Source organism: Centruroides vittatus, unplaced genomic scaffold, assembly GCF_030686945.1.
Source record: "Centruroides vittatus isolate TY-2023 unplaced genomic scaffold, ASM3068694v2 contig_941, whole genome shotgun sequence".
Taxonomy (NCBI): Eukaryota; Metazoa; Arthropoda; class Arachnida; order Scorpiones; family Buthidae; genus Centruroides; species Centruroides vittatus.
Window position 1 is genome coordinate 2,190,605 of NW_027122625.1, and position 27,853 is coordinate 2,218,457.

Consider the following 27,853-nt stretch of genomic DNA (forward strand, 5'->3'; position numbering starts at 1 on the left):
AAACCGATTTATTTGATTTAATATGGTCATTAAATTTTTTTTTATTTGAACAGGTGATATTTCGACGCTAGGGGGGTCCGAGTAGTGAAAATAAACTTTAAAGCGCATGTAAAATGTACACGTGATAATCAAAAGTTGGAAATGTGTCAAAAAGGAAAATTTCCTTAAGCAGTCGATGAATGAAACTTCTGTACGTGTATATATAAATTATATATTGTTTAGTAGAGTGATTTTACGTATAGAAATATATTATTATTAAGTCATCAGTTTTTATTAGCATTCATATTCTATATTATTATATACAGGCCCTTTACAGTCCATGCAACGCTATGGCATTTACCAGAGACGAGTTATGGCATCTCTTATACAAAGATAATTAATTATATATACTAAACTCGTAATTTCTTTGAAGTTGTAGAAGTAAATATATACCATAACATAAAAATAAATAATATATTTTTTTAAAAGTAAAATATTAAGTACATGTTGTTTGGATTAATTATTCACATGTAGAATTGAATAAGTATTTTTTTATACTTAAAAAATTTATATGTGAATGAATAAATGAGTAATCTTTTAGCTATACTATTATAAATAATTCAAATGTAAATAAAGTTTCATATGTTATTATAATTACTTCTAGTGGTTTTATTGATTCATTTTTAAGGTTTTTGTGTTTTTTTTTCCTTGCTTTTTTAGCAAGTTTTAACTTTTATGTTTTACAGTTTTACTTGTTTTCTCTCCTTTGTTCAGTGGTGCATTATAGCTTCATGAGGCCTAGTTGAATTAGGAAGACCATGTACAGTGTTGACTTAAGACATTTTTCTTTGGGGAATTTTTTTGGGAAATTATTTTCATATAAAAGTTTGGTTTGGGGCTCCCTGCTTGCAGGGGCCCTGGGTAATTGCCCTTTTTGCTCATAGGATGATGCACTGCTGCCTTTGTTTTAAAATACTTAATTACTCCAGCAGTCACTATTAAATATCATTTTGGTTTTATCAAATTGTACAATAAGGACTGCAGGGGCAAATAGCCTGAAATGCATTTTCATTGTTGTATAAAGTCTATATTATTCAACAAAAAGTGTTCCTGCATGATAAGCTCTACATAGCAATTTTGTGCTTACTGCCAAAGAACATGAAAGAACAAGAAGTAATCAAATATTAAAAGTATTTTTATAGGGTCATTGTTTAGTAAGCCAATGGATGCTACTATTTACAGATTGTTTTATTATTTATTCATTTATTGTGTATTACTTGAGATGAATACAATGCAAAATATGTAAACAATTATGTGAATGCAGATTTGATGAATGGTTTAAGGTTAGGTATTGTGTTTTGCGGGGTAAATGGTAGTACAGATGAGTTTTTTAACTTTAAAAATTTGATTAATAAATTTCAGATAAAGTGAAAATGCAGCAACTGTTTTTAAATGAATAATATCTGATTGATTTGAACTACAATAAAAATAGGATTACTTTTATAAGGAAAAAAACTTCAATTTCTAAAATTAAACTTTATTGCTTTACTGTAAATAATGTATGTTATTTATAGTAAAGTAGCTGAAATAATAAAGTAAAGGAATAACTTTATTCCTTTACTTTAAATAAAGAATTCAATATAATATAGAAAGATATGAACTTTTAAATTAAGTTATTTCTCTATAGAAAATAGAAGTTAAAAACATTATTTGATTAACTTAAATTAATGAAATGATTTTAAACTTTTTGTTTTAAAATATACCTTTCCTATATAATTTACATAATCTCTCCTATATAATGTTAAAAATTTGTATTAACAAGTTTGTATTAAGAATTTATGTATTGACCTGACATTTCGTATTATGTATTAAAGTATATGAATGAAAAAATGAATTTGAATTATATTTTGTCTGCTTTAATGATAAAATTACCAAGACTATTTAAGACAATGTTGGATGTTGCTTTAACCGAAAGTATTTTTATAACTTTATTTCTTTACTGTTAAAATTTTTGCTTATTGAATCTTTCTGTAAAAAGTTTTATTATAATGCATAATGCTAAATGTGAATATTGGTCTGTATTTTAAGATTCTGATTACAGAGATTAAGAATCTTCAAAAGTATTAGCATAAATAAGTTTTAAACTTTTAGAATTAAACCTGTTCATAATTACACTTAAAATAATTCTAATGGTTTTGGCAATTAAATTTTATTTCGTTATCAAAACAGATCATTCATGTTTCGAAATGAGAGGAATCTGATTATTTATTTATAATTTGTTACTGTTAATTAAATTTTCAAGTATCAAAACAAATAATTGTGATTTAATAGCTGTCATTTTGCAATGTTTCTGATCAATGCATTATTCGACCAACTTTTAATTGTATGAAATGTTAACGTAATTCTATTACATATTAAATTAACTAATATAATTAAATTGATTTGTCTCCTTAAAATTGCTTAATATGTTTCAGAGGATTTTATTAAATATTTCCATATATTTATCTGCATATTTAATATAATTCGATGTAAACAATGTTGTCATACAAGTGGAAGATTTATTTTTTTTTATCTTTATAGTTTTATTTCCTGTTATCAAATTCCTAGTCAGTCATTAATGATGGTTATTTTTCAAGCTTAAAATTTTGCTACTTTGCCAAATTTTTTCAATAAATATTATACTTAAAAAATAATTTATGACTTTCATTAGTTACATAATAAATTTAAAGCATAATGGATATAATTATTTTTAAAAAAGCATTTCTGCCAACAGTATATAATACTGGAATAAGTAATTTAATTTTAAATTAACATAATCATAACATCAGTAATCAGAAAGTCAAATATTTTAACTTTAAATGTTTTTTTGAATTTTATGTCATCATCGTATGAGCCGCTCACTTGCCAAATCGATTAACTCCGCAAAACAAAAAGTATAAAAATTGAGAATATCAATTAGTTTTTAATATAATGATATATAAATTTTGTTATGCAAAAAATTTGAAAATAATAATGTTTATATTAAGGATTTACAAATGGAGTTAATCGATTTGGCCTGTGAACGGCTCATATAATTTTTTTCAGATTTATATCAAAGATAAAATTATACTATTGAAAATCATTAGAATTTTGTTTTCTTTAATCTTTAAACTGTGAATAGTAAGTCATGCTTCTGACATGTTAAAAATATGACATTTTATTTATACTTTATAGCAGTGTTTTTCAATTGCTGGTCCACGAAAAAGTTTCACTGTTTCGCGGAAAAATATTTGATTGTACTGATGCTGGCATAGTTGATTACAGGTAACATTTAAATAGTAATCTAGAGTTACCATATGTAACAAAGTACATATAATAACTCTAGATAAGCATGTGTAAGCATAATTCAGAATTGCATTTATTTATTGGTCCATGTAAAATTATCCATAATTTTATTGGTGTACAATGAGAAAAAGGTTGAAAAACACTGCTTTATGAAAATATGATTAAGTTATAATGAATTAAAATAGAATCTGTCTTAAACCAATAATTTCTAATTTTTATGAGATGTATTGTGACTGTACATGGGGATTTTAAAGGGTGTACTTTTAAATTTTTTAAATTCAGTCTGTCAAATGTGTAAAATTCTTTTATGTAATATCAACACTTTAGAAAACTTCATATAAAAGTTATTTCCATGCCTAGATATGTAGTATATTTGAAGCCATTCGTAATTAATCTTACTCTTTTATTTTTATCCTAGAGTTATCAGAATGTCTATTTGCTTTTTATAATACTACCACTTGCTTTTTATTGTTTCTGTCCGACTGTTAAGTTATTTTCTTTATTCATTTATTCAATTTTTTATTCTTTTTAACATTTAAGATAAAATGAATATATTTAATATATAGATTAAATCCAAATTTTAAATTTAATGATACCAATAACAATTGTTACTGATTTTTCCAAGAATGTTAAAAACAGTGCAGAACTAAAACAGTTCATTATTTCTCTGTTTTCATTGAAACAAGAAATAAAGAATAAACTGTGACTTCTTTCTACTTAATTTCAAATATTTACTATCAGAAATTTTAGTTACCATTTACTAATTACTTTGGAAATATGTTAAGAATATCTTTAATGTATATTTTTATAATTTAAGCAGTATTATTAATAGGTCTTCTTAAAGGAAGATTGGGATTTTCTGTTTTAATTAATAATTTTGTATTTAAAAGAAGAAATAGTTTTGGATAGTAATGCAATTTTTAATTGTAGATATTCAAAGTTTTTAAATTGTTAAAATAATAATAAAAAATAAAATTAAAGTACAGCTAAATTAAGGAAACGGAAAAGTTTTCAATATGCATGAAACGTTTTCGGGCAATTTCACAGTCTAGCTTTGGCTTATATGTGTTTTGGAATCAAATGCAGAGTCCTCAGGCATTCCAGAGATAGATTAAATTTAAAAAATGTTACAATAAATAAATAGTCAGACCATATATTTATTTATTTGTTATTGACGTGTTTTCAGACTTATCAAATAGTTTGAAAACACACTACAAACTTTTTGGTTGCGTTAATTTAGCTGTACTTTTATTTTTCATTAAATATGGTGCAAAATTTTAAATATTTTCATTATTAAAATAATTTTTTGAGAAAATTAATGATAAAGATATAAACTTTTTGGCCACTAATTAGATATTCATTTATTAATGAAATCTAAAATTAATTCACAATAATCTTATTTAATCAAAATTACTAATTATAAAAAGCAATTTTAATTATTTAAATACGGAACAAATAAGTGTTTTTATTTTAACAATAATGAATATTTTTTCAGACTTTCAATCATGTTTAGTAAAAAAAAGAAAAGGCCTGTCATATCTGCACCAATAAATTTTGAGCACAGAGTGCATACTGGATTTGACGAGAAGGAACGCAAGTTTGTTGGGTTGCCGCCACAATGGGCGAGTCTAATTCCATCACAACAAGATAGACCAAAACCCATTATCGATCCGTCTTGTATAACTCCTACGGAAATGATGGATATAAAATTACATGTACGTATATATATTCTTTAATCATTAACACAAATTTCAAATTTTATTTTTAAAAAAAACCATTAAAGCATGTAAACAATACATACATGCAATTAGTAAAGGATTATATTTATCATCATAAATATTTATTTTATGGTAATAACAAACTTAAAAAAGTAAAACATTTTATTTATGTTATATAGAAAATTATCTTTAAACTGTTAATAATTAAATTTTTAAAACTGAAAAACTTTTAAATGCTAAGAAAAATTATATATAATTTAGCAAAATTGTTTGAATTATTTGTATTGTAACATTAATAAATTAGGAAATGACAGGAGATATAAATAGCGGTGAATATTTATTACAGTAGAACACCAGTTAACTAAGATTCCACATTATTTTAATTAAATTAAAAATACAATAAAGTGTCAAAAATCCAGACTAGTTAGGGCCAGATCCCCATCCAAATTTTAAGTTTGACTAGATTTTCAAATATATGTGTAAATTGGTGTTTTAAGTACTGTAACTCCAAATACACTGTAATGCAAGTTTAAATATTCTAAGTTTAAGCTAGTATTTCATAAGGAATGTAGGAATACTTACAAAGATTCGAAATATAATTTACACAATCACTATATTTAAACAAAAAACATAATTTTAAAATTAAAAGTATGAATTCTGAGTGAATGTTAGAGCATCAATATGACACAAAGACAACTGTATTAAATTTCAGTAAACATTTAATGAAAATTGGCAATTGATTTGATTTTGTTAGTAAGCATGCTTTGGGTCATAAATCTTAAACCTGCTGAATTTTACATAAATTATGGACATAAAAATTTGTCAATTTTCATGAAACGATTACTGGAATTTATTATGGTTATCTTCATGTCTGCTAGAGATGTCTTCTTTAGTTTTTGAGTAATTTTTAGTAAGAATCAATGACAAAGTTACCATTTAAAGAGTTAATGTACATTTTTCAATGACCAAATCCAGTATTGATATATTGTTTATGTAAAATAGTAGTAATTACTCAGCTTTAGCATAACCAGGGAAGTCTTGACTCTTTTACCTTTGTAAATAAATAAATAAATGAAAAATGAGATATGTACAGAAAAGAAATATTTGAATGTGTGTTAAATATTCTATATATATATGTTATGGACAAAGTGATTAATATGGGCATTATGAATAATGATCAACAAAATCAGGCATTGTAATAAATTTCAATAATTTATCAAATTGACCAGTCATTATGAATACTGCTATCACCTAGTTGGGCAAAGTGATAATAACTTGAGGAGTGATCATTCAACATACACTAGCCAATTGGCACTCAGTTGCACGTGCATATTGCATTTAGTACCAAATTTGGCAGCAGTCGCGACTGTTTGTGCTCTCGACAGATTCCTCCCGGAGGGGAGCCACCGGCAGGCCGCTGATTGTTTAACGTCACTAGTTATTTATTCATGGTAGTTCTTGAACACACGTATCAATAACTTGTATGTATCAATATCTAGTAATTTTAAACAATCGGCAGCCTGCCGGTGGCTTAATATAGTTAATAGCACTTAGTTTTAAAAGATTATGTGTTTTTTTAAAATACTTTGAAATAATTCACAAAAAATAAATGTTTCTAAATGAAATAAGTGGAGGTTTTTTAATCAAATTTTAAATTCGGTACTAAACACGATACACACACGCCACTGAGTGCCGATTAGCTAGCGTATGTCGAATGATCATTCCTCAACTTATTATTATCACTTTGCCCAACTAGGTGATAGCAGTATTTATAACGACCGGTCAATTTGATAAATTAATCAATATTTATTACACTGCTCATCATTTTTGGTCATTATTCATAATGACCAGACATTATGAATAATGCCCGATTAATCACTTTGTCCATAACATACATTATCTAAAAGTATAATATTATATAAAATTATCTCCACAGCAGTGTAAGAGTGAATGTAAGTTTGCACATTCTAACTTGGCCCCCCAATATCTGTTCTACTTATGCTGCCATTTCTCAGCACCCTCAGCCATGAGCTGCTATTGATATAATGACTATATTATAGCCATCATATCAAATGATGTAACAAAACAAGTTAAACATTAGATCGTATGCTATTTTACTTTTGTTTAGTTTGAAATATAATTTTGTAAGAAAACCTTAGGATATTACATTTTAATAAAAATAAGAAAATTATAGTTACAGTGCTTTTACAGTGGATAATTATAAAATGATTAAATTACCGTGCCAAAATATTATCAACAGAATAACACCTAAACACAAATTTCCAGCAAGTAAATACACAGATATTTACTGTTCAAATGTTTTCGGCCACAATTTTATCGGTCCTCTTCAGGAATGAATATGAAAAAAATCATTCTATGGATTGAATACAGCTGTATTCTAATTTTTTTAAAATTTCAAACATGTTTGAACAATGGCGGTGATGTATTGTCTTACAACATATATAAAATGAGAAAATTTTACAATGCATAGTTAAACACGAAGTTATTACTACAATTAAATTTTTAAAATGACATTTGACTGACGCAACATAAGATTATTGGAGGCTGTAGAAATCTACAGAGCTGACAAGAATGGAACATGCATTAACACAGATTGCATTCTGGTACCATATGCCTGGAAATATTATTTAGACTCCCAAAAAATTTAATTTTATTAATAATTTTCATTTTAAAAATTTAATTATAGTAATAACTTCCCGTTTAACTATACATTGTAAAATTTTCTCATTTTATATACATTGTAGACTGTACGTCACAGCCATTGTTCAAACATCTTTGAAATTTTTAAAAGATTAGATGTGGCTATATTCAATCTATAGAACAGTTTTTTTCGTATTTGTTCCTGAAGAGGACCGATAAAATTGTAGCTGAAAACATTTGAACAGTAAATATCTGTGTATTTATTTGCTGAAAATTTGTATTTAGGTGTTATTCTGTTCATGTATAATTCCAGTTTACTTGTGCAGTTGTTGTTTTTTGTTCAAAATATTATCCATTAAAACAAGAAATAACTACTGTCTATCAGCATTAAACAGTTTATATTATAAGATCATCACAAGAACTTTCAACATTTTATCGTAATGTTTTAAAGTTACATTCTTTGCCTGAAGATGACATTGATAAAATGTCAAAAGTGCTTGAGTTGATGTTATAATAAAAACTGTTTAACACTGGTAGACAGTAATTATTTCTTGTTTTAATACATTAGATAATTAATTACTATTAATAAATTTTTAAGCAATACGATTTTAAATTGTTTTAACATGTCCTTGTAGTGTCAGTCAATAAAATAAGAATTTCTACTAATTGTAAGTTTTGTTTTAAAAATAAGCAGTTACTCAAAATTAAGAATAAAATCAAATAGGGCAACAAACACAAATTGTAGGATATCTAGGAAAGTATTTGGTGAATAGGGATAAAAATTTTGTACACAGACTTTTCATGCCACGAGGATTTAATCAATCATATAAAATGAAAAAAAGTAATTTTCAGAGATATACGTGTTTTTGCCAAGAATACCTAAAACATGATGTAGCAGATCCTATAGAAAAAAGGAAGGTAATAAGAAGTGTGTTCACCCTTGATAGCTATATAGAACCCACAATGAGCAGTCATACTGTTAATGAGATTCTAGAGAAGGCTTTGGGTCAATAATCAATTCCTCCACAAGAGCTGGTTTTAGCTCATGGCAGGTTCTGGGAGGGGACTGACATGGTGCAATAGTCCTTTTCAGAGCATCCCAGATGTGATCATTCAAGTTTAAGTCCAGAGATCACTTTGACCTGTGAATATTCTCCTCTTCAAGGAAATTTATAACCAAATGTGAGGCTTTTATAGGCGGTCGATGACACCTTGAAAGAGTCTCGCATATGGTTTTGAATTTCCTTGAAGAGGATTCAGGTAGATTTATTTAGCTGCCTGAATCCTCTTCATGGAAATTTGTCTCTTCCTCTTCTAGTATTTAGGCAGATTATCTGACATATTCTTTTTAAGCACATATGATAGCTTTGCATTTGTGAAGGAAACCTTTTGTCTTTTATTGTCATATCCAAACAAGTATTTCTATGACTATGTGATGTTAAGTTGGCCAATTCATCACTATTCATTGACACAAACAGTTTCCTGATAAAATTTTTATTACAGAATAAGATTTATTTTCAAAAATATTTTGAAAGATAGCTGTATATTCTGTTTTTGAAGCATCTTTGTTATTTTACAGACATTTTGTTAAAATGTTTGAATATATATATTATTAATAATAGCTTCATTAATTTGAATTTAAATCAATCTTTTATTTATATATCAAAATAACAAAGTTTTATTTCATTTAGACCATAGTCAGAGGAAGTTCCACCCATCTCAAAAATGGACCATTGTCTGTTTCAAGATCTAATTCATTGAGGAAAGAAAATTCATCAGATATGCTTAGTGAATGCCAAAATCATAAATCATCTTTAAACAAAGAATGTATGGAACCTTCTCATAGTCATCATCACCATCACCATCATCACCATATGTATCATCCTATCGAACTCCATCCCATCTGTCATTGTGCAAGTTTTAATGACAGACACGAAATAAATTCTGTATATCACGATAATTATTTGGCCAGTAGAAGACATAATTCTAGTGAAGATTATTTAAAAGGAAGTGTTTCAGAACACGAATTAAAAAACTGTGCATCTCATAAACATCGTTTGTATGATTACGATAATACTCAATACTTGGACAGAAACAATTCTAAGTCCCATTTAAATAACGAAGGTGCTAATTTAGAAAGGAAAAAATTTGATAAAATGTGTGACAGTAAAGACAGTTTTAATAGTATTGGTTTACCGTTGTATGTTTCATCAAACACATATCCGCCATTTAAGAGTAAAGCATTATCGTGCCAAGTTAAAAAGAAAATAGATGTGAGTAATTTTATAATTTTGTATTTCTTTGATATTTTTTATTTGATGTATAATGTTAATGGATTAATGGATACAAAAACACTGAGTTATAGTTTCTTTACTTAGAAAATGAATGGAAATCTTTTAGGATATCAGAAAATCAAATCAAAAATAGTTTCATAATCTATTACCTACTATAATTGATGAACACAATATAAACTAATTTGGATTATGATAAAGTCAAACATAACTAGTATATAACTAGCACTGCTCCTTTCCTAAAAAAGTTACTTTGGGTACACATGTATGGTGATTGAACATATAGAATTGTTACCGAGTAACTGACAGTACTACCAGTATTTTTTAATGCTGTACTGGCACATTTCAGCTAAAAAATAGCCTTAGTAACTAATATAAACATTATTCTTTAAATTGAACATACAAATGACTACTTAATGTTATCATTGAAATATGAATCTGAAAATGGCTACTAGAAGTTTAGAATGTATTTCAGGAGTAAAGTTTACTCTTCTTTTATATAAAATATTAGTGTTACAAAGTTTAAATCAAATAGAAAAATCTCTACTTAAGTCCAATTGATCTTGATTATAGCACATTATTGAATGATAAGATTCTAAATATTGCAAATTACTGTAAAGATGTACGATTTAGATCTCGACATAATTCTTAAAAGGAATTTTTTAAAATTTATCTTGTTTTACTTTTATATTGTAAAATTGCAAAAACAGTTTAACATTTAAAAATTTTAAAATTAAAACAAGGAAGAGAAAGATAATTTTGGTCTAATATTCAATATTAGTTTTGAAATATATTTAATCAATTTTTTACAGAAATTCAAGACAGTATATTCTTTTTATTTATCTTCACTGTGTATGATTGTGAAATAAATTTTAGAATATAAATTTTTCCCGGATATCAAGATTTTTGAGTTTTTCGCTGATGATTTTTCTACACTAAGGATTTTTCACTACAGAAAATTGTAGAGGTGAGGGAATATCAACAAAACCTTTCATATTGCTTTGAATATAATCTTCAAATATATGAATAGAAAGTAAAATTTTTGCACTGCAATTTTACTCAGTTTTTTATGCACTGTAGAATTCCACGCTATTTTTTTTTAATTATAAAATGCATTTAAAATTTTTAATTTTGTTTGTTATTTTTTTAATAATATACTGTTAAATTTTAACATAATTCTTTTCATTTTTAATGTATTTTTAGATATTTCGATTAAGTTTTACTGACAGAATTATTGAATTTTCAGTAATAAAAAATAAAATTTCCTTCTTCATTTTTACATTTCAGAAACAATAATTGATATGACAATGATGCTAACATTTTATTTTGAATGTTAAACAGTCCAAAAATGAAAATGTTTCCTTTAAAATTGCAAAAAATTTCCCTTTGAAAAGACGTGAAGACAAATATGACTATTTTAATTCTTACACTTCAACTTCTCATATTCCTCTTGCATAATTTTATCTCTATCTCAACACATGAAGATAGAAAATGAATTTATCTATGTTCCTTTTTAAAAGTTTTTGCAATTCTTAAAAGAAATTTTTTTCAAACACTTCACTACCAAATGGTTATGTAGTACAATGAAAGATTGGCATTGTTGTTATTTTAAGTGTTTTCTTGTAATGTAGAAGTGAATAAAGGAGCCAAATTTTGATGGACTTCTCTTCATATTTTATAGATTTTAGTAAAAAAGCAGATGTTGAAATATCTTTACAGGGCTATTCTTAATATTATTAATAAGATGGCTAGATAACTGAGGTAGTTAAGGTACAAGTTTTATTTCCTCAACATGAAGTTGAGTTGACGTAAAATCCGATTCTTGTACAATGTTCAGAGGCTATCCAAAATTTACAGTATTCTTCGTTCCCATTTCAATCATTCATTCAGTTTTTACAGCAATTATATATTTTTCCAATCCACGAAATTATTTACAAGATTAGTCTACCATATACAAATAAAATAAGGGAAGGGTTCCTCAGACACTTATCACGCAGTCGCCATTATAGTCGTAAGCACGTGGTGAGAGTCGAATTTTTTCACAAAGAGACAGGTATATAAAACAAATAAGACGTGCTTTATTTTATTATTTGTGAACATATACAGGAAAGGTTCTTGTTGATTCCGACCTCCTGGTTCCTTACTTCCAACAAAAGAACAAAACAACACCTATTTCGGTTCACAGTCGAGCAAGAACGTTCGCGATACAAAAAGATACTTAATTTCTAACTTAAACCTACTTATATCTAAAAAGGAAAGGAAGAGAAAAAAAAATAGATTAGAATGGAGAAACAGAAATATATTTTTTGGAAGGAATGGGTACCCGAGTTGGAGATCGAGGTGGCGGCTGCTGGATGACTTCGTCTTGGGATTTTTCCTCTTTTTTTGGGGACAGATCGCATGCGAGAATCGATACAAAAAAATGTCTTTTATCTTTGGCCTACCAATGTCCTTATTAACGCTACTTCTTTCATACGTGCTCTTCGTGACTCTTTCAGTCGAAGCAACACCGACTTGGAGACTTCTCTCTGACTGTCCTCCTTCTTCTAGGTCCAAAACCAAAAGTGGCTCACTCCTCTCTCACTTGCCCTCTGGGCTTTTTCTTAATCTTTGTCCCTAATTAGGTCACCGACCACCCACACTTGGAGGAAAGTTCCAGAAAGTATAGACAAAGGAATACAGAACAAAGAAAGAAGGAAGGATAGAAAAAACATATATATATATATATAACTAAAAAATATACAAAATATATTGGTGTATCATCACATACACCCCCCCTTAAGAGCTATTTACCGTAGTGAAGCTTACGGTAATCCAATCTATGTCCTCGTAAGTTGTATTGTTGAGGTGGTGGAGAGGTGTCTGGATCAACATTACGAATATCGGTGGCATCAGTTTTATCGTATTCGCTACGTCGACCATTGGCTTGATTTTCTTGGGATGTTGTTCTTGGTGATGGCATAATACATCCGTATACATCGTCTTTGTTCAGACCATTAGTTGGTTCTTCCTCCTCTTCTCTATCAGGAGGTTTTCTCATCCCTCTTCTCCTACCATTCTCATACATGGGGAAGAAGCATGGCTTTAGCCTATCAACGTGCACAATACAGGTGTTCTTTTCCCGATCGTCGCCGATTTCCATGGTAACTGGACCTAGCTTACGCGTTATCCTATATGGGCCCAAATACTTAGCCGAGAATTTCCCGTGACTCTTATTTTTTCCTTTTCGTAGCAACCATACCCTTTGTCCTACTTTCCAATCAGAATAACCCCTTTTGTTGTTAATACGTTCCCAGTTATAGAAATTCCGTTTCCTACCCAAGTCATATGCAGCCTTCCGTATGGTATCTAACCTGTTCTTAAAAGTAGTTTCGAGACGTTCCTTTCGGTCATCATCAGGTGATTCGTTGGGGAATGCCACAGGGAAGTGAGGGTCAAAACCATATAGCAAAAATGCTGGGGATTCATTTGTAGAAGTATGAGTAGCATTGTTGTAAGCGAATAATGCGGGTGACAGAAAAACATCCCAGTTACGGTTATCTCCCTGTGAAATGCGGGCTATAGTGCCAACTATGGTTTTATTGAAGCGCTCACAAATGGAGTTGGCACATGGCCAATAAGCTGTTGTTATATTATGCTTGATTTCTAGTAGATTACAAACATCCTGAAATGTTTTGGATGTGAAATTACTACCGCGGTCGGATATTAATATGCTAGGGCAGCCGTATCTGCAAATAATATGATTAAATATGGCCTCGGTTACACTTTGGGCCGATTGGTCTTTCATTGGTGCGGCTTCAGCAAAACGCGTATAGACATCGACCATTGACAAAATATACCGATTTTCGCTCTGTGATCTCTGGAGGGGGCCGATGATATCTATCGCTAGCTTCTGGAATGGAAAACTAGCAACTTCAGTCTCCTGAAATGGGGCATGGCCACGATGGAGGTTATATTTTTGGCAGACCTTACAATTGCGGATGGTGCGTTTTACGTGCGCGCGGAGGTTTTTTATGTAGTAGTATCGATCTATCAGGTTGCAAGTTTTTCTAAACCAATGTGACCCAACAAGGGGGAACAATGAAATGCCCATATTAACTCCTTGACTACACTCTCTCCCACGCAAACTTGTTTCCAGCGACGGAGACCAAACTGCCCTGGTTTTCTGTGAATTAATACATCGCCTTCTAGCGAAAATTCCGGTGGAATGTTATTGTTGTTGCCTACAGGGTCATGGGCTTGGTTGGAAAAATGGTGTTTTAATTTTTTAAATGACTCATCCTCCTCCTGGGATTTGATAATTTTTCTCATAGATCGGAATTAACAGAGACAACATCACACGCACGAAGGTCATTAATATGCATAGCCCTTTCGGGCCTACAAATCAGCCACGAAATTACTACTACCTTTTATATGGCTTATGTCAAGGTCATAATCCGCTAGCTCAATCGACCAACGCATAAGCCTCTGATTATGGTTCTTCATACTCTTTATGAATGAAAGAGGCTTATGGTCAGAGTGAACTTCAATTTGTTGGCCCAGTACAAGGGGTCTGAAATGACGGAGAGACAAGACGATAGCGAAACATTCCTTTTCCACCGTGGAATAGTTCAGTTCTGCCCGCTAAATTTTCTACTAAAGTAACCAACTGGGGAAAATTCATTTTTAATTAACTGACTTAGCACCGCACCAGTGCATTTATCTGATGCGTCTGTGAACAAATGGTAGCGGGAAGAAAAATCGGGATGTCTTAGCAAAGATGGGTTAGTGAGCAACTGTTTAAAACGATCGAAACTAATTTGGCAGTCCTCATTCCAACAGAACTTCGCTTTCTTCCTTGTTAATGCCGTCAACGGCAGGGCGATGTCCGAGAAGTTTGGTATAAAACTGCGGAAGAAGCCTACCATTCCTAGGAAACTTCTTACACCCTTAACGCTATGAGGTGGTCTTAATTCACGAATGGCACGCACATTTTTGGGGTCTGGGCGGATACCTTCACGACTAACAATGTGGCCCAAGTATTTTAACTTTTTAACCACAAATCTGCTTTTCCTAGGATGTAATTTTAAGTTAGCATTATGTAGGACTCCTATAACCCTATCAAGAAGTATCATATGGTCCTCAAAGGATTTACTAAAACGGACAATATCATCTTGGAATACGAAACAGCTGATTCTGATAAATGGTGCTAGGAGATTGGACATTATGTATTGAAAAAAACGGCCACTGTTTTTTGCTCCCTGGGAAGACGCCACATTTGGTACTTTTCCCATGGAGTTGAAAAGGTGTATATGTGACGAACAGAGGGATCAAGACTAACTTGAAAATACCCTGATTTCAAGTCAATTACAGAGAAAAATTTACTTCCATGAAATTTACTCATGATTTCGTCCACTCTAGCTAAGGGAAATTCTTGTGGCTGGGTAATTTCGTTAATAAGCCTGAGATCCAGGGTCATGCGTATTTCACCATCGGCCTTTTCAACAATGTGAATAGGAGAGTTCCATTCGGACGAACTCTCCTCGACGATACCAGCTTTAACATACGAATCCGTCAAAACCTTTAATTTTCTTAAATAGCATTCCGGGATACGGTACTGCCGTTTGTTAATAGGGCTAGAGGATGTAATTACCGATTTATGGGTAGGTCCTTTCATCCCTTTTAGTTCTTCAATTGAACTAGCGAAACACCCTGGGTACTTACTGATGATATCATAGACCCTCTCCTTTTCATGAATACTCAAATCGTCGAGTCCTTGAACAAAAAGGGGGGAATTAGCAAGACAGTTAACGGGATATGACTCTGATGGTGGTTCCCAATATTGTCTCTTGTTATAGCCCATCTCATGTTATCCATAATATCCGGGATAATATTAAGTATATCCATCCCTAAAATGGCTTCGTATTCAACGTGATCGGGGAACTGCATACACGCGATAGAACTAGTATGGCTACGACCGTTATATGTTAGTATAACCCTAATGACTTTATCACACTCGGTGACTACCCCATTTATCCCTCGAATACCCATCTTTTCTTTATCTACGGTTGCTTTGCTTATGGAAGTTTTCGACATCTGTTTTAATACCCCCGAATTTATCAAAGACCTCTCTGCCCCGGTATCCATAAGAACGTAACACTTATGTTGTTTATCCTACCCTTTACAAGTGGGAGGCCTTTCTCAGATAGGGATATGTGGGTGGCCAAAAATAAACATATATGAGGGGTGTAGTGTAGGCCGTCATGACACCTACACTACTAGTGCCCTGGTTTGGGCAATCACGAGCAAAATGCCCCCGACACCCGCAATCATAGCATTTTTTATCAGCACTTTGGTGATCCTTGTTCTTACTACTACTAGCGAGCTTTTCAACGGCTTCAGCTAAGGCATCAACCTTTTTTTCTAGTCTGTCGATCCTATCTCTGTGAATAATGTTTGAAACTAATATATCATCAGGTTTGCTGTTAACTGGTTTTACGTTTTCCTCCACTATAGTATAAACCCCCCTACATTCGTTATAGTTACCGCAATCTGATTCGATCTTATCTTCGATTTCCGAAAATTCAAATGCCTCCTCCAGAGGTTTTGGGGACCGCCGCAATACATTTCCTCTTATCCTTCCGTTCAAACCTAGAACAAACCTTTCCTTAATTATGTCGTCGCGCAATGAATCAATCTTAGCATGATCCTTTACGGCACGGGACAACAGAGTTTTAGTCTGTACGGCAAAGTCTGTTACGGATTCGCTCGCGCCTTGTTTTAAAATTTAGCAATTGGTCTAATACGTTCTTTTCTCCAGTTCTCTTTTTTTCAAAAACACTTCGTTAAATCGCGCTTAATATCTTCGTACGAACAAGGATACTGTTCTAACAGGCAAAAGAAGGTGGCAAGAGGCTCCCCCTTTAGTCTTGCTTGTAATACTGCTATCTTTACCCTATCATTCCATCCTGCCAGGGTGGCAATGTTTTCAACGGTTAAAAAAAACTGTTTAATATTTACAGAGTCACCTTGATTATTGGAAAACGTGGGTATCATCTCTAAAAACCTCGTTACGACTAACGGGACACCACTATTGGATCCGTTACCATGGATAGTGCTGTCTACGTGATCGTTTGTAGACATGATAAGAAAAAAAAAATACACGCAAACAATATATAAAACTTTCTACGAACTAAAGTACGCGTACAAATATCGAACGTTCCGCTGATAAAGTAAGGACAAGGAGATTTATAGTCGGGATCCTGTCGCGGACGCCATTATAGTCGTAAGCACGTGGTGAGAGTCGAATTTTTTCACAAAGAGACAGGTATATAAAACAAATAAGACGTGCTTTATTTTATTATTTGTGAACATATACAGGAAAGGTTCTTGTTGATTCCGACCTCCTGGTTCCTTACTTCCAACAAAAGAACAAAACAACACCTATTTCGGTTCACAGTCGAGCAAGAACGTTCGCGATACAAAAAGATACTTAATTTCTAACTTAAACCTACTTATATCTAAAAAGGAAAGGAAGAGAAAAAAAATAGATTAGAATGGAGAAACAGAAATATATTTTTTGGAAGGAATGGGTACCCGAGTTGGAGATCGAGGTGGCGGCTGCTGGATGACTTCGTCTTGGGGTTTTTCTCTTTTTTTTTGGGGACAGATCGCATGCGAGAATCGATACAAAAAAATGTCTTTTATCTTTGGCCTACCAATGTCCTTATTAACGCTACTTCTTTCATACGTGCTCTTCGTGACTCTTTCAGTCGAAGCAACACCGACCTGGAGACTTCTCTCTGACCGTCCTCCTTCTTCTAGGTCCAAAACCAAAAGTGGCTCACTCCTCTCTCACTTGCCCTCTGGGCTTTTTCTTAATCTTTGTCCCTAATTAGGTCACCGACCACCCACACTTGGAGGAAAGTTCCAGAAAGTATAGACAAAGGAATACAGAACAAAGAAAGAAGGAAGGATAGAAAAAACATATATATATATATATAACTAAAAAATATATAAAATATATTGGTGTATCACCACACCATCTTCTTCTAGTCGTCAAGTTGATTCAAATCCTGGCTGTTGGCTTCCAACATTTCCGTTATAATCTCCAGTTGTAGCTGATCACCTTCACCATCTTCTCCAAAAGTGTCAAGTCGGAAAGAGAGCACTTTTGTCGATCCTTAGTCTTTATATACCACTCCTGTTCTCCTACTGGGTTCATTATTTCTCCTAGCCTAACAGGTAATGGAACATTCGGGAAACTTACAAACAAAAGACTTTGTGTCCGACGGTTGAATAATACACATAAAATGACAAGTGATGTCACAAAGGTATGAGTCTACCACACTGGAGGACTCTGGATCAAATCCAAGCAGTTTGGCTGGATGACCAAGTGGTCAAGATGGCATCCTACCTTTCAGGGGACCCGGGTTTGAATTCAGACAGGTTGATAAATCCCCAGGAATTTTTCGGGGGGTGGTTCGTCCAGATATGTCAGGCAATGTCCCTCACCACCCAGTTTCCCCATTGTGGGCTTGGCTGAACCCATAATGGGTTTGCTAAAAGAGGCCTTCTTAGTGCCCACAGGGCAGACAGAGTAAAAAAAAAAAATCCAAATTGTTGAAAAACTCTAAAAATTTTTCATTGGCAATCTGTCCTGAATACATCAGTCCTGTCCCTCACCAATTGGTGCCCATTGTGGGCTTGGCTGAACTCAATGGGCCTGAATTTAGGCCCTCTTAGTGCCCAAAAGACAGAAATAGCCAGAAATGAAAAAAAATTATTAATTAATTAATATTCTGTGTTTTACAAAGGAAAAAGAATACTTAAATACTTTTAATTTATGCCCAATCAACTTTTTAATTTAGCAATTTATAAATTATAAAGTGAACTTATATAAGTTCAATTTATAATTTTCATCTGAAATTTATTGTGTCCATTGAGAATTGTTTAGAACTTGAGAACAGAGTTAGATACACAAAGTTGAGACCAGATATGGAAAGCTTAGGGGCAACATTTCCTCTAACTTTTTTTGTAGCTGAGTGGAACATGCACTTCATTGAGGAAAAATTTTTCTGAGCAGATACATAGACAATCTTATTTTTTCCTTTAAAATCTAAAATAATTAATTATGAAGTAAAGATTAAAATTCATTTCATTATACACTCATGTTTGTGAAAATTGCAGTACCATGAAGGAATTGTGCAAATTGAACCAAACGTACAGGAAATGTAAAGTGAGGTAAGACATGCAAATGATTAGAATTACAAAGAGATTGTGCATGTCCTTATCAGCTGCTTGTTCCAGGTACATAAAGGACTGTAAAGATGCATTGAAATTCGTTTATCTTCCTCTGTCTGCGGTAAACATTTCATTGGTGGTCAATATGCCTCATCAAAAGCAGAGGAATCCATACCAACAACTAACAGAGTTCATACGAGGCCACATTGTCAGTACGCGAGAGGGTGGATTTTTGTATCGAGAAATCGCAGCCTGCACGCAGTGTAATGCTACAACAGTGATGCGTGTTTGAAAGAAATGGACAGAAGAGAACCAAATAAGGTGAAAACCTGGCAGTGGGGCAAGCAATAGCACAATGGCACGGGAAGACAGACACCTCATCTGCATTCGCTGTGACAGACTGTACAGCGTCCTCTCGTGTGGTAGCACAATGTTGGAGCATGGCTACAGGTGTTTTGTTGTCTAGCTCCACAGTTCGTCGCCGTCTGCTGCAGCATGAACTGCGTGCAAGGGTTCCTCTATGCAGGACTCCCCTCTCTCTGATTCACAGACGCCTTCGACTTCAATGGGCTCAGCAACACAGCGCATGGTGTGCCCAGTGGCAACAAGTTGTTTTTTCTGATGAATCTTGCTACAATCTACAGTACAATGATGGAAGAGTATGTGTCAGACGTTACAGAGGGGAATGTCTGCTCCCACAGTGTGTTATCCAGCATCATACTGCACAAACGCCTGGCATCATGGTATGGGGAGCTGTTGGGTATAATTGTCGATCCCATCTAGTGCACATTGCGGGCAACCTCAACAGTGATCACTACATATGGGAAATTGTGGAGCCAGAGGTTCTCCCCCTTCTTCAACACATTCCGGGTGCTGTATTTCAGCAGGATAATGTCTGTACACATGTTTCTCAGACTGCACAAGCCTTCTTCAGTGCACAACAGGTTTTGCTTCTTCCATGGCCTGCTTATTCCCTGGATATGTCACCCATCGAGCATATCTGGGATTTCATTGGTCGGCGACTTGCTCGTACAGCTCAGTACAGGCAATATTTAATTAAAACATCATAATTCCTCATCAAAGCAGTCACAGCAAATTGCCTTGATAACCAACGCACCTCATTCAGTGGCCTAAAGGACACAACATGATGTTCGGAAATATGAGCAAGTTCTTCTAATTTCTGTTATTTTACGAGTGATCGACTGAACATTGTATATACGGTTCGAAGCAAGCAATTTTTCAATGTCCTGCATTATTGAGACTTTTTGACAAGCATCATCTGTTCCTAGATCTTCTCTATGTGCTCTACATAGAGAAGGGCCTGCATTAATTGAGCAGCATTGTGTGGATCTGTTCCTAGATCCACACAATGCTGCTCAGTTAAATGTTTTTGTCTCATCGAAGAATTACTGCTGCACCATTTTTTTCCAAGCGTAACACTTGCTTCATCTGACGTAAATATCATCAACCTTTTGAATATCAATATTATTCTTAACATAAAATTTTCTAATTTCTTCAGTTATAGCCATACTGTCGCATGAACTTAATTTTAGAATATCTCTGAACACTGTTTTATTAAATGTTTCATTTTCTGGTCTAAATTTAAAGTATATTAACATTTTTTGAACAGAAATGTCTGTAGTTTCATCAACTATTAATGTATGAAAAGTAAATTTTCTCGATGTGTCCATAATCTCTTTTTGAAGCACTCAATGAATTCAGATGCATAAGTTTTGCTGCACCAAGATTCTGATATTTTTACCTATTTTGCTATATGGTCATGGCTTTCTTAAACAGAATTCATAGAAGCATTAATCTTAATTGACAATAGCTCATTATCAATTAGCACTTTTGTCATTTCAGGATTACACTTTAGTCTCTTGTTAAACTCCATTTTTGATTCTCGGTCTTCATCAGTTTCACATAAAATATGTTCTATTCCAAATTTGTTTTGATTATTTAATGTAGTAATAGCATCTAAATGAATTTTCTGATTTAAATGCTGTTTTGGATAATCTAACTTCCATTCGTCCCATTTTTTTTCCATTAGCGAATTCACCACCAATTTTTGCTTTAGTGCAAATGGTGCACACGACCTTGCCAGTACCTTCACAATAATTAAAAATATTTCCAATTTTTGTTTTTTGTTTTTCTGGTTGAAATGTTGCATCAGTATTTAAGAGATGCGAGCACCAGTCCAATATTAAAAATCTAAAAATGTATTAAATTTTATTAATTATGGTCTTTAGATCATTTCTAATTTGTTTATGTATTACGTATATTTAATATAAAATTACAGTTTTTTGTATTTCATGGTTTTTATAGTAGAAGATTAATACACTTGCATAATAATAATAATAATAATAAATAAAATACTTAAAATGGATAATATTTATAAATTCACATAATTAGTTGAATATATACCTTGAAACACCAAAGAATAATGAATTCGGAATTTGGGTTTACTTGTCAATTATTCAAGCTAGTTTAGTTACACACACATCTATGTAAAAAGTGAATTGATGGTTTGACCGTTGACACTAAAAAAAATGAAATTTCTTATCATGAAAAATTAATTAGTCACATTAGTATTTAGTAAATGAAAACCATTACTCACATATAAAACATACTTCCATACTTTTGTCAATGTATTTAATCGAAATATACGTATCAATAATCACATCGCAGACAAAGTGAGAAATCAGTAAACAACAGTTCAAATTGGTGCGCATGCTTACCTGTGCGGAACATAAATTCTCGTGCGCGGCAAAAATTTGAGCAGTGTGCAGCCACACAGCTTAGAGAGATCATTGCTTAGGGGCAGGAGGTCCAGATTAACTATATATGAACTTTTGGTTTGAACCGGAAATCACGTTATTTCAATTAAGTGAGGGTTTGGACGACTTACACAAGGAAGCCTTTTGATGAAAGGCCTTCTTTACCGGAAGTTATGTTATTGCAGTTAAAAAATTCTCTCCCAAACAGAGTTAGATAGATGACCAGCATGACTTTATTGTTAATAGGAAAAGTATTATGTAGAGGGGCAAGACACTACTAAAATTGAGAGCATTGTTATAAAAATTGCAGCCCGGCATTGTGACGATGCCACAACAAATAATTTCTTGTATTATTATTAAAGTAGTTGTGAGAAATGATAAAATATTTTAAGTTTATTTTTAAAGAAAATCAGAATGTTTTTGTAAAGTTTTGGATAAAATAATAAAGACTGTACTCTTCAAACATCAAAAGTTCTTTAAATATAGCTATGCAGGTAAATTCTTTTGAGAAATATATGATGTGTACAGGGCGAGGCTTAAGTGACACACCTTGTTTTGGATGTATAGTACATATTTTAATTGGTTTTTAATTTTGATTTTTTGTAATAGTGAAAAAACAGGCTAGATTAGAGAGTGAATTAGGAGGAGACATGTTTTTTCACTGTTTATTACTCTAAACATTTCTATATAATATATAGAAAATATAATTTAATTGAAATTTGTTCATGTATTTTATCACAAATTATTCTAATATTAAAAGAGTTTAATTGTTATTAATAAAGTAAGAAGTGTTAATATTTTTGGCAAAATACATCTATCAGATTTTCCATTAAAAAAAATTATGTCTTTAACTATTAAATATCCATAGCAAATGAAGTGTTTGTTTTCATTTTACAGCATCAAAATTACATTAAACATGAATACCAGCCATTACAAGGTAATAAAGTTCATCAAATTGAGCAGCGTAAACTTTCTCACGATCAGGTAAAAACTTCTTTATATTATTATAATTTTTTAAATTGCTTATTGTTTTTAAAAGATGGTAAATTTAATAGTTTAGGGCAGCACTGCAAATGGTTGTCAGTCCAGGGGATCCACGCGAATATTTAGATAATTTTGTAAGAATTGGAGAAGGGTCCACCGGAGTTGTATGTATAGCAACTGATAAAAGAACTGGTTGTCAAGTAGCGGTTAAAAAGATGGATCTACATAAACAGCAACGAAGAGAACTGTTGTTTAACGAAGTAAGTTTTATAAAATTATTATTTTTCTTAAATATTTTTGCAAAGATCTAAAATAATTTATCTATCAATAGCACGAGATGAATTTTTGTAATTGGTGTATAACTACAATTCATTATGAATATATATTTACCAGAGGTGGGCAAGCAAGAGTTCACTGGGAGCCGAAATGTAGGTTTTTCAAAATGCATGGGAGCCGCAGTTCTGTACTGTTGTGGCAGATAGTATGGTAAGGCAGGGAAGGATAGGGTGTCCCCCAACCGGGTCGAGAACTTGTTTTCAAAGAATAGATTTGAAATGTCAATTTAATTTATTTCACCAACTTGGAAATAAATTACTAAATATTACATATATATAATTACATATTTTTACAAAATTGTGGAAATAAAATTGTAAAAATAATAATAAAAAGCAGAAATTAACACTTTCAGCAAGAGCGGCATGTAACTCAAAAAGAGCCGCATTTGCCCACGTCTGATATATACACAGTGGAATCTCTCTCTAACAGATTCTTATGGAACTAAAAAAATTCTGTCTGTAGTATTGAAGTTGTGTGTAAATTATCTTTAAATGAAACATCCTTTAAATGTAGCCTACATTATTTTTATTTACAAACATAATACACATACCAATTGTAAGAAAGAAAACAAACATAAACTAGTGTCATAGTGTTATTTTTAAACTTAAATGTTTTTTTTAAATGGAGATTTTTTATCATAATTCATTACTAAAATCTTATATTGTAGTATAATTAAAAATTATCGGACTTCTTAATGGTCCCCTTAACCTTCTGTTTGCGTGCCAGGAAAGTTGAGCAAGAGCTTTTGCCAGCTTTTTTGAAGTTGTATGTGTATTAAATAAATCTACATTTATTTGAAATTGCTGTTGTGTTAAAATGGAATTAAAAATACCAAAAGTCATTGATATTTTATGCTATGTTTTATGCTCGCAGGTTGTAATTATGAGGGATTATCATCATCCAAATATTGTTGAAATGTACGACAGCTTCTTAGTTGAGGATGAATTATGGGTAATAATGGAATTGCTAGAAGGTGGTACTCTGACTGACATTGTTACTCATGCAAGGTAAATTTATTGCATTACTATTGATACTATTGCACTATATACTTTACATAGTAAAATCTGTTTTATTTTTATTGAGAATTAAAATTATAAATTATAGGATGGATGAAGAACAAATTGCAATGGTTTGCAAGCAATGCCTCAATGCCTTATCATTTTTACATTCACAAGGTGTCATTCACAGAGATATTAAAAGTGATTCCATTTTACTAACAGGTGAAGGAAAGGTGAGGTTAAAATTTAATAATAATTGTTTCATAATAATAATTTATTATACATACCGTATTTTACGGACTATAAAATGCACCTGAATTTTGGAGGCAATTTTTCGAAGAAAAAAGTGCGTCTTATAGTCCGTAAAATACGGTATTTATTACAAATTTATTACAGGTTAAATTATCAGATTTTGGATTTTGTGCTCAAATATCGAACGACCTAGCAAAGAGAAAATCTTTGGTTGGAACACCTTTTTGGATGGCACCAGAAGTGATATCAAGACAACCATATGGTCCAGAGGTAATTACAATTTACTTATACAAGGTCCTCCAAAAGAATGCTACCATTTTAAATTATTGTAATTATGTTAATTATTATTCAAGAACATTATAATGTACATTAAAACATTGAAAACTGTTCAAGTTTTACATTTACAGTTTCTCAATTTGTGCACTTTGTGTCATGTGGCACACAATTCAACCAATACTCAGTTTAATTAACACATATTAAACTGAGTATATTGTAAACACTCTGTTTCTTTCTAGACTTGTCACAGCTTGTCTTTTGTCACTCTTCTCATAGTAGCCACAGTTCTAGAGCTCCTATAGATTACTCATGTTGCACAATGACAAGTAATTCCAACTTAACACAAAACGCTTTATCTATTGTGGAGTTGCCATTTTTGTTTACATACTTCCTAGAGACAGTAGACAATGAGATGTTTGAATGCAGGTAGGAGATGAAACTTTGATGGTTGGTATTGGCGTATTTCTCAGGTACATAATTAATATAAATACAGTAATTTAAAATGGTAGCAGTCTTTTTGGAAGACACTGTATTTTTAATTAAGTAATTCTTATCAAGTCTTCTGTAATTTCCACTTTAAACACATATTTAATCATTGTTTGTTTGGCTAACTTGAGAAGGAAGAGAAATTTTTTATTTATCATTGGTTTAAGCAATATTGACAAAAGTTTTAGACTACTATATGAATTATTTTACAGTATTTTAAATATTAGACTATTAATTTTGCTTAACAGAAGGTAAAAATATAAAAAAAGATAGTAAAATAGTTGACAAATTTATTTAATTATTTATATAGTATTTTTTTTTCATAATGGGTGGGCATAAACACCTGATGGTTTTATTTTGTTTCACTGCTAGCAAGCACTAGTATATTCTAGTTGCACATTTCTTGAAGTTCCAGTGATCGCAGATCTGTACAAGAGCATGTTGCTACAATAGAAGCATTCATAAAAACTCTGTCACAGCTACACAGTAAGAACTTTGGCTTTATTTTAACACACAACATGCTGCCTCAGGAAACACTGTGATGATGTGGTTAGGAAGTAACAGAAAGAAGTGTATGATTCATGGCATTTCACAGAACATCCTCCAGTGGGTGACATATTCCCTTCTAGCCAGAACGGGACAGTGTTTAGAAAATCAGGATGACCACCTCAATGGCATTATTTTGAAGACAACTAAGGCACTATCTTAAACACCATTCCTTTGATCATCTTTTTATGGCAATAATATCTGTTTGTGATGAAGCACATGGGTGTAAAGATTTTCAAAAAATTGTCAGATGTTTATGTTCCACCCTACACTTGAAAACAAACAAATTTTTAATGTTTTACATTTTATAACCAAATAGCCAAGGTGGTTAAGGCCTACCACTCTAGGAATCTGGGTTTGAATCTGAGCAATTGAAAAATTTCAGGAATTTTTTATGAACAGTCAGTCTATCTCAGATATGTTGGGTCCCATCTCTCACTACTCAGTTTCCCCCATTGTGGGTCTGCTGAACCCATGACGGATATGGAAAAAAAGCCCCCTCTTAGTGTCCATGGGACAGAAAGAGTTAAAAAAGAATGTTTTGTGTGCTGATTATTTTGATGTAATATTCATGTAGTAATTTATTTACATATTAATTTTATTATTTATAATATTTAATAATTAAAATAGAATATCTTTTTTGCTAATAACTGTAAACACACAATTATTTCTATTCATTTAATTTTAAGGTTGATATATGGTCACTTGGAATAATGGTGATTGAAATGGTAGATGGTGAACCACCATTTTTTACTGAACCACCTCTTCAAGCAATGAGAAGAATAAGAGATATGCCACCTCCAAAATTAAAAAATACTCATAAGGTATATTTTTTTAATATATGGCATGTAAAAAAATACAGTAAAATTATTATTTTGTCTTAAATATTCAATATAAATAAATTATTTAAAAAAAAAAATTAACAAATACAGGTTACTCCACGTTTACAAAGTTTTTTGGAGAAAATGCTGATCAGAGATCCCAGTCAACGCGCAACTGCAGATGAATTGTTACAACATCCTTTTGTACATCAGGCCGGAACACCGAGCTGTTTAAAATCTCTCATGTTTAACGTTCATCGTAGTGCATGCTAAAGAAACTACTTAATTCTTATACTAAACCAATAATGTATATAAAACGAATTATATACAAGCATTTTTTGGATACATATCATTTTGTTATTTTTTAATGATGATTTGGCAGCTAGTCAGATCTGTTTTTATACAAAGTTTGCCTCGGTGTTCTTTTCAAAAGTGTAAGTTGAGCATTTTTACTTAGGCTCATTTTCTAGTTTGCTAATTCTTTATAAGGGTTTATTTTATAGTAATTTATTTATTTAAAAAGTGAGTGTATATTATTTATATTTATACATTAAATTATTATTATAATTTATTTATAAGTAATATTATTGAATATGCTTACAAAATTTACAACTTTATTGCTTGCATCTCTTATGCTCCGACTGATGGATGCAAAACAAACATTATAATTTTATTTAAGAGAGCATAATTATGTGATGAAATGGTGCAATGTAAGTTCATAAACTGTTTTTATTATCGATACAAAAAATATTTCGGATTTTGAAGATAAACTAATCTTTAATAAGACGTAAAAGATGACAAATATATTTATTCACTGAAAATTTTTCTTAAATGACTTAAATTCATAATTTAAAAAAATTTATATTGATAAAGTTCTTTTAAAATTTGAACTATACAGTATCCCATGTAGAACTGGCCCTACTCAATGATTGAGTAAATAAATGTAATCAATAATAGTTTAAGCTGGAATTTCACTAGTATAAAAAGACACTACACACACCTTACACACTTTTCTAACAACTAAATTTAATCAGGTTACTGAATGAAACTCTCTGTAACCCGACAAGAGCTTATTAATCAGGCTGAAAACATCTATTTTGATTAAATTTAATTGCTGGAAAAGCGTATATGTGTAGTATCTTATTATTGTAATCTTCACACTGGAAAGAAAGGGGAGAAATC

The 27,853-nt window shown here is 31.6% G+C and overlaps 1 protein-coding gene across 3 annotated transcripts; it reads left to right on the top strand.

The window, feature by feature from the left end:
• The first annotated feature begins 108 nt into the window (after nt 1–108).
• On the top strand, nt 109–27,853 carry LOC136984933 (serine/threonine-protein kinase PAK mbt-like). Of its 3 annotated transcripts, none has more exons than XM_067282075.1 (10): nt 109–190; nt 4,799–5,018; nt 9,374–9,955; nt 22,870–22,956; nt 23,028–23,216; nt 24,166–24,299; nt 24,397–24,523; nt 24,687–24,812; nt 26,540–26,674; nt 26,783–27,853. In XM_067282075.1, the coding sequence occupies exons 1-10, from the start codon at nt 180–182 to the stop codon at nt 26,942–26,944; spliced, it is 1,773 nt and encodes a 590-aa protein (XP_067138176.1). In that variant the 5' UTR covers nt 109–179; the 3' UTR covers nt 26,945–27,853. The 3 variants fall into 3 exon arrangements, with proteins under 3 accessions (XP_067138176.1, XP_067138178.1, XP_067138179.1); XM_067282077.1 differs by lacking the exon at nt 109–190 and adding an exon at nt 317–397; XM_067282078.1 differs by lacking the exon at nt 109–190 and adding an exon at nt 929–1,152.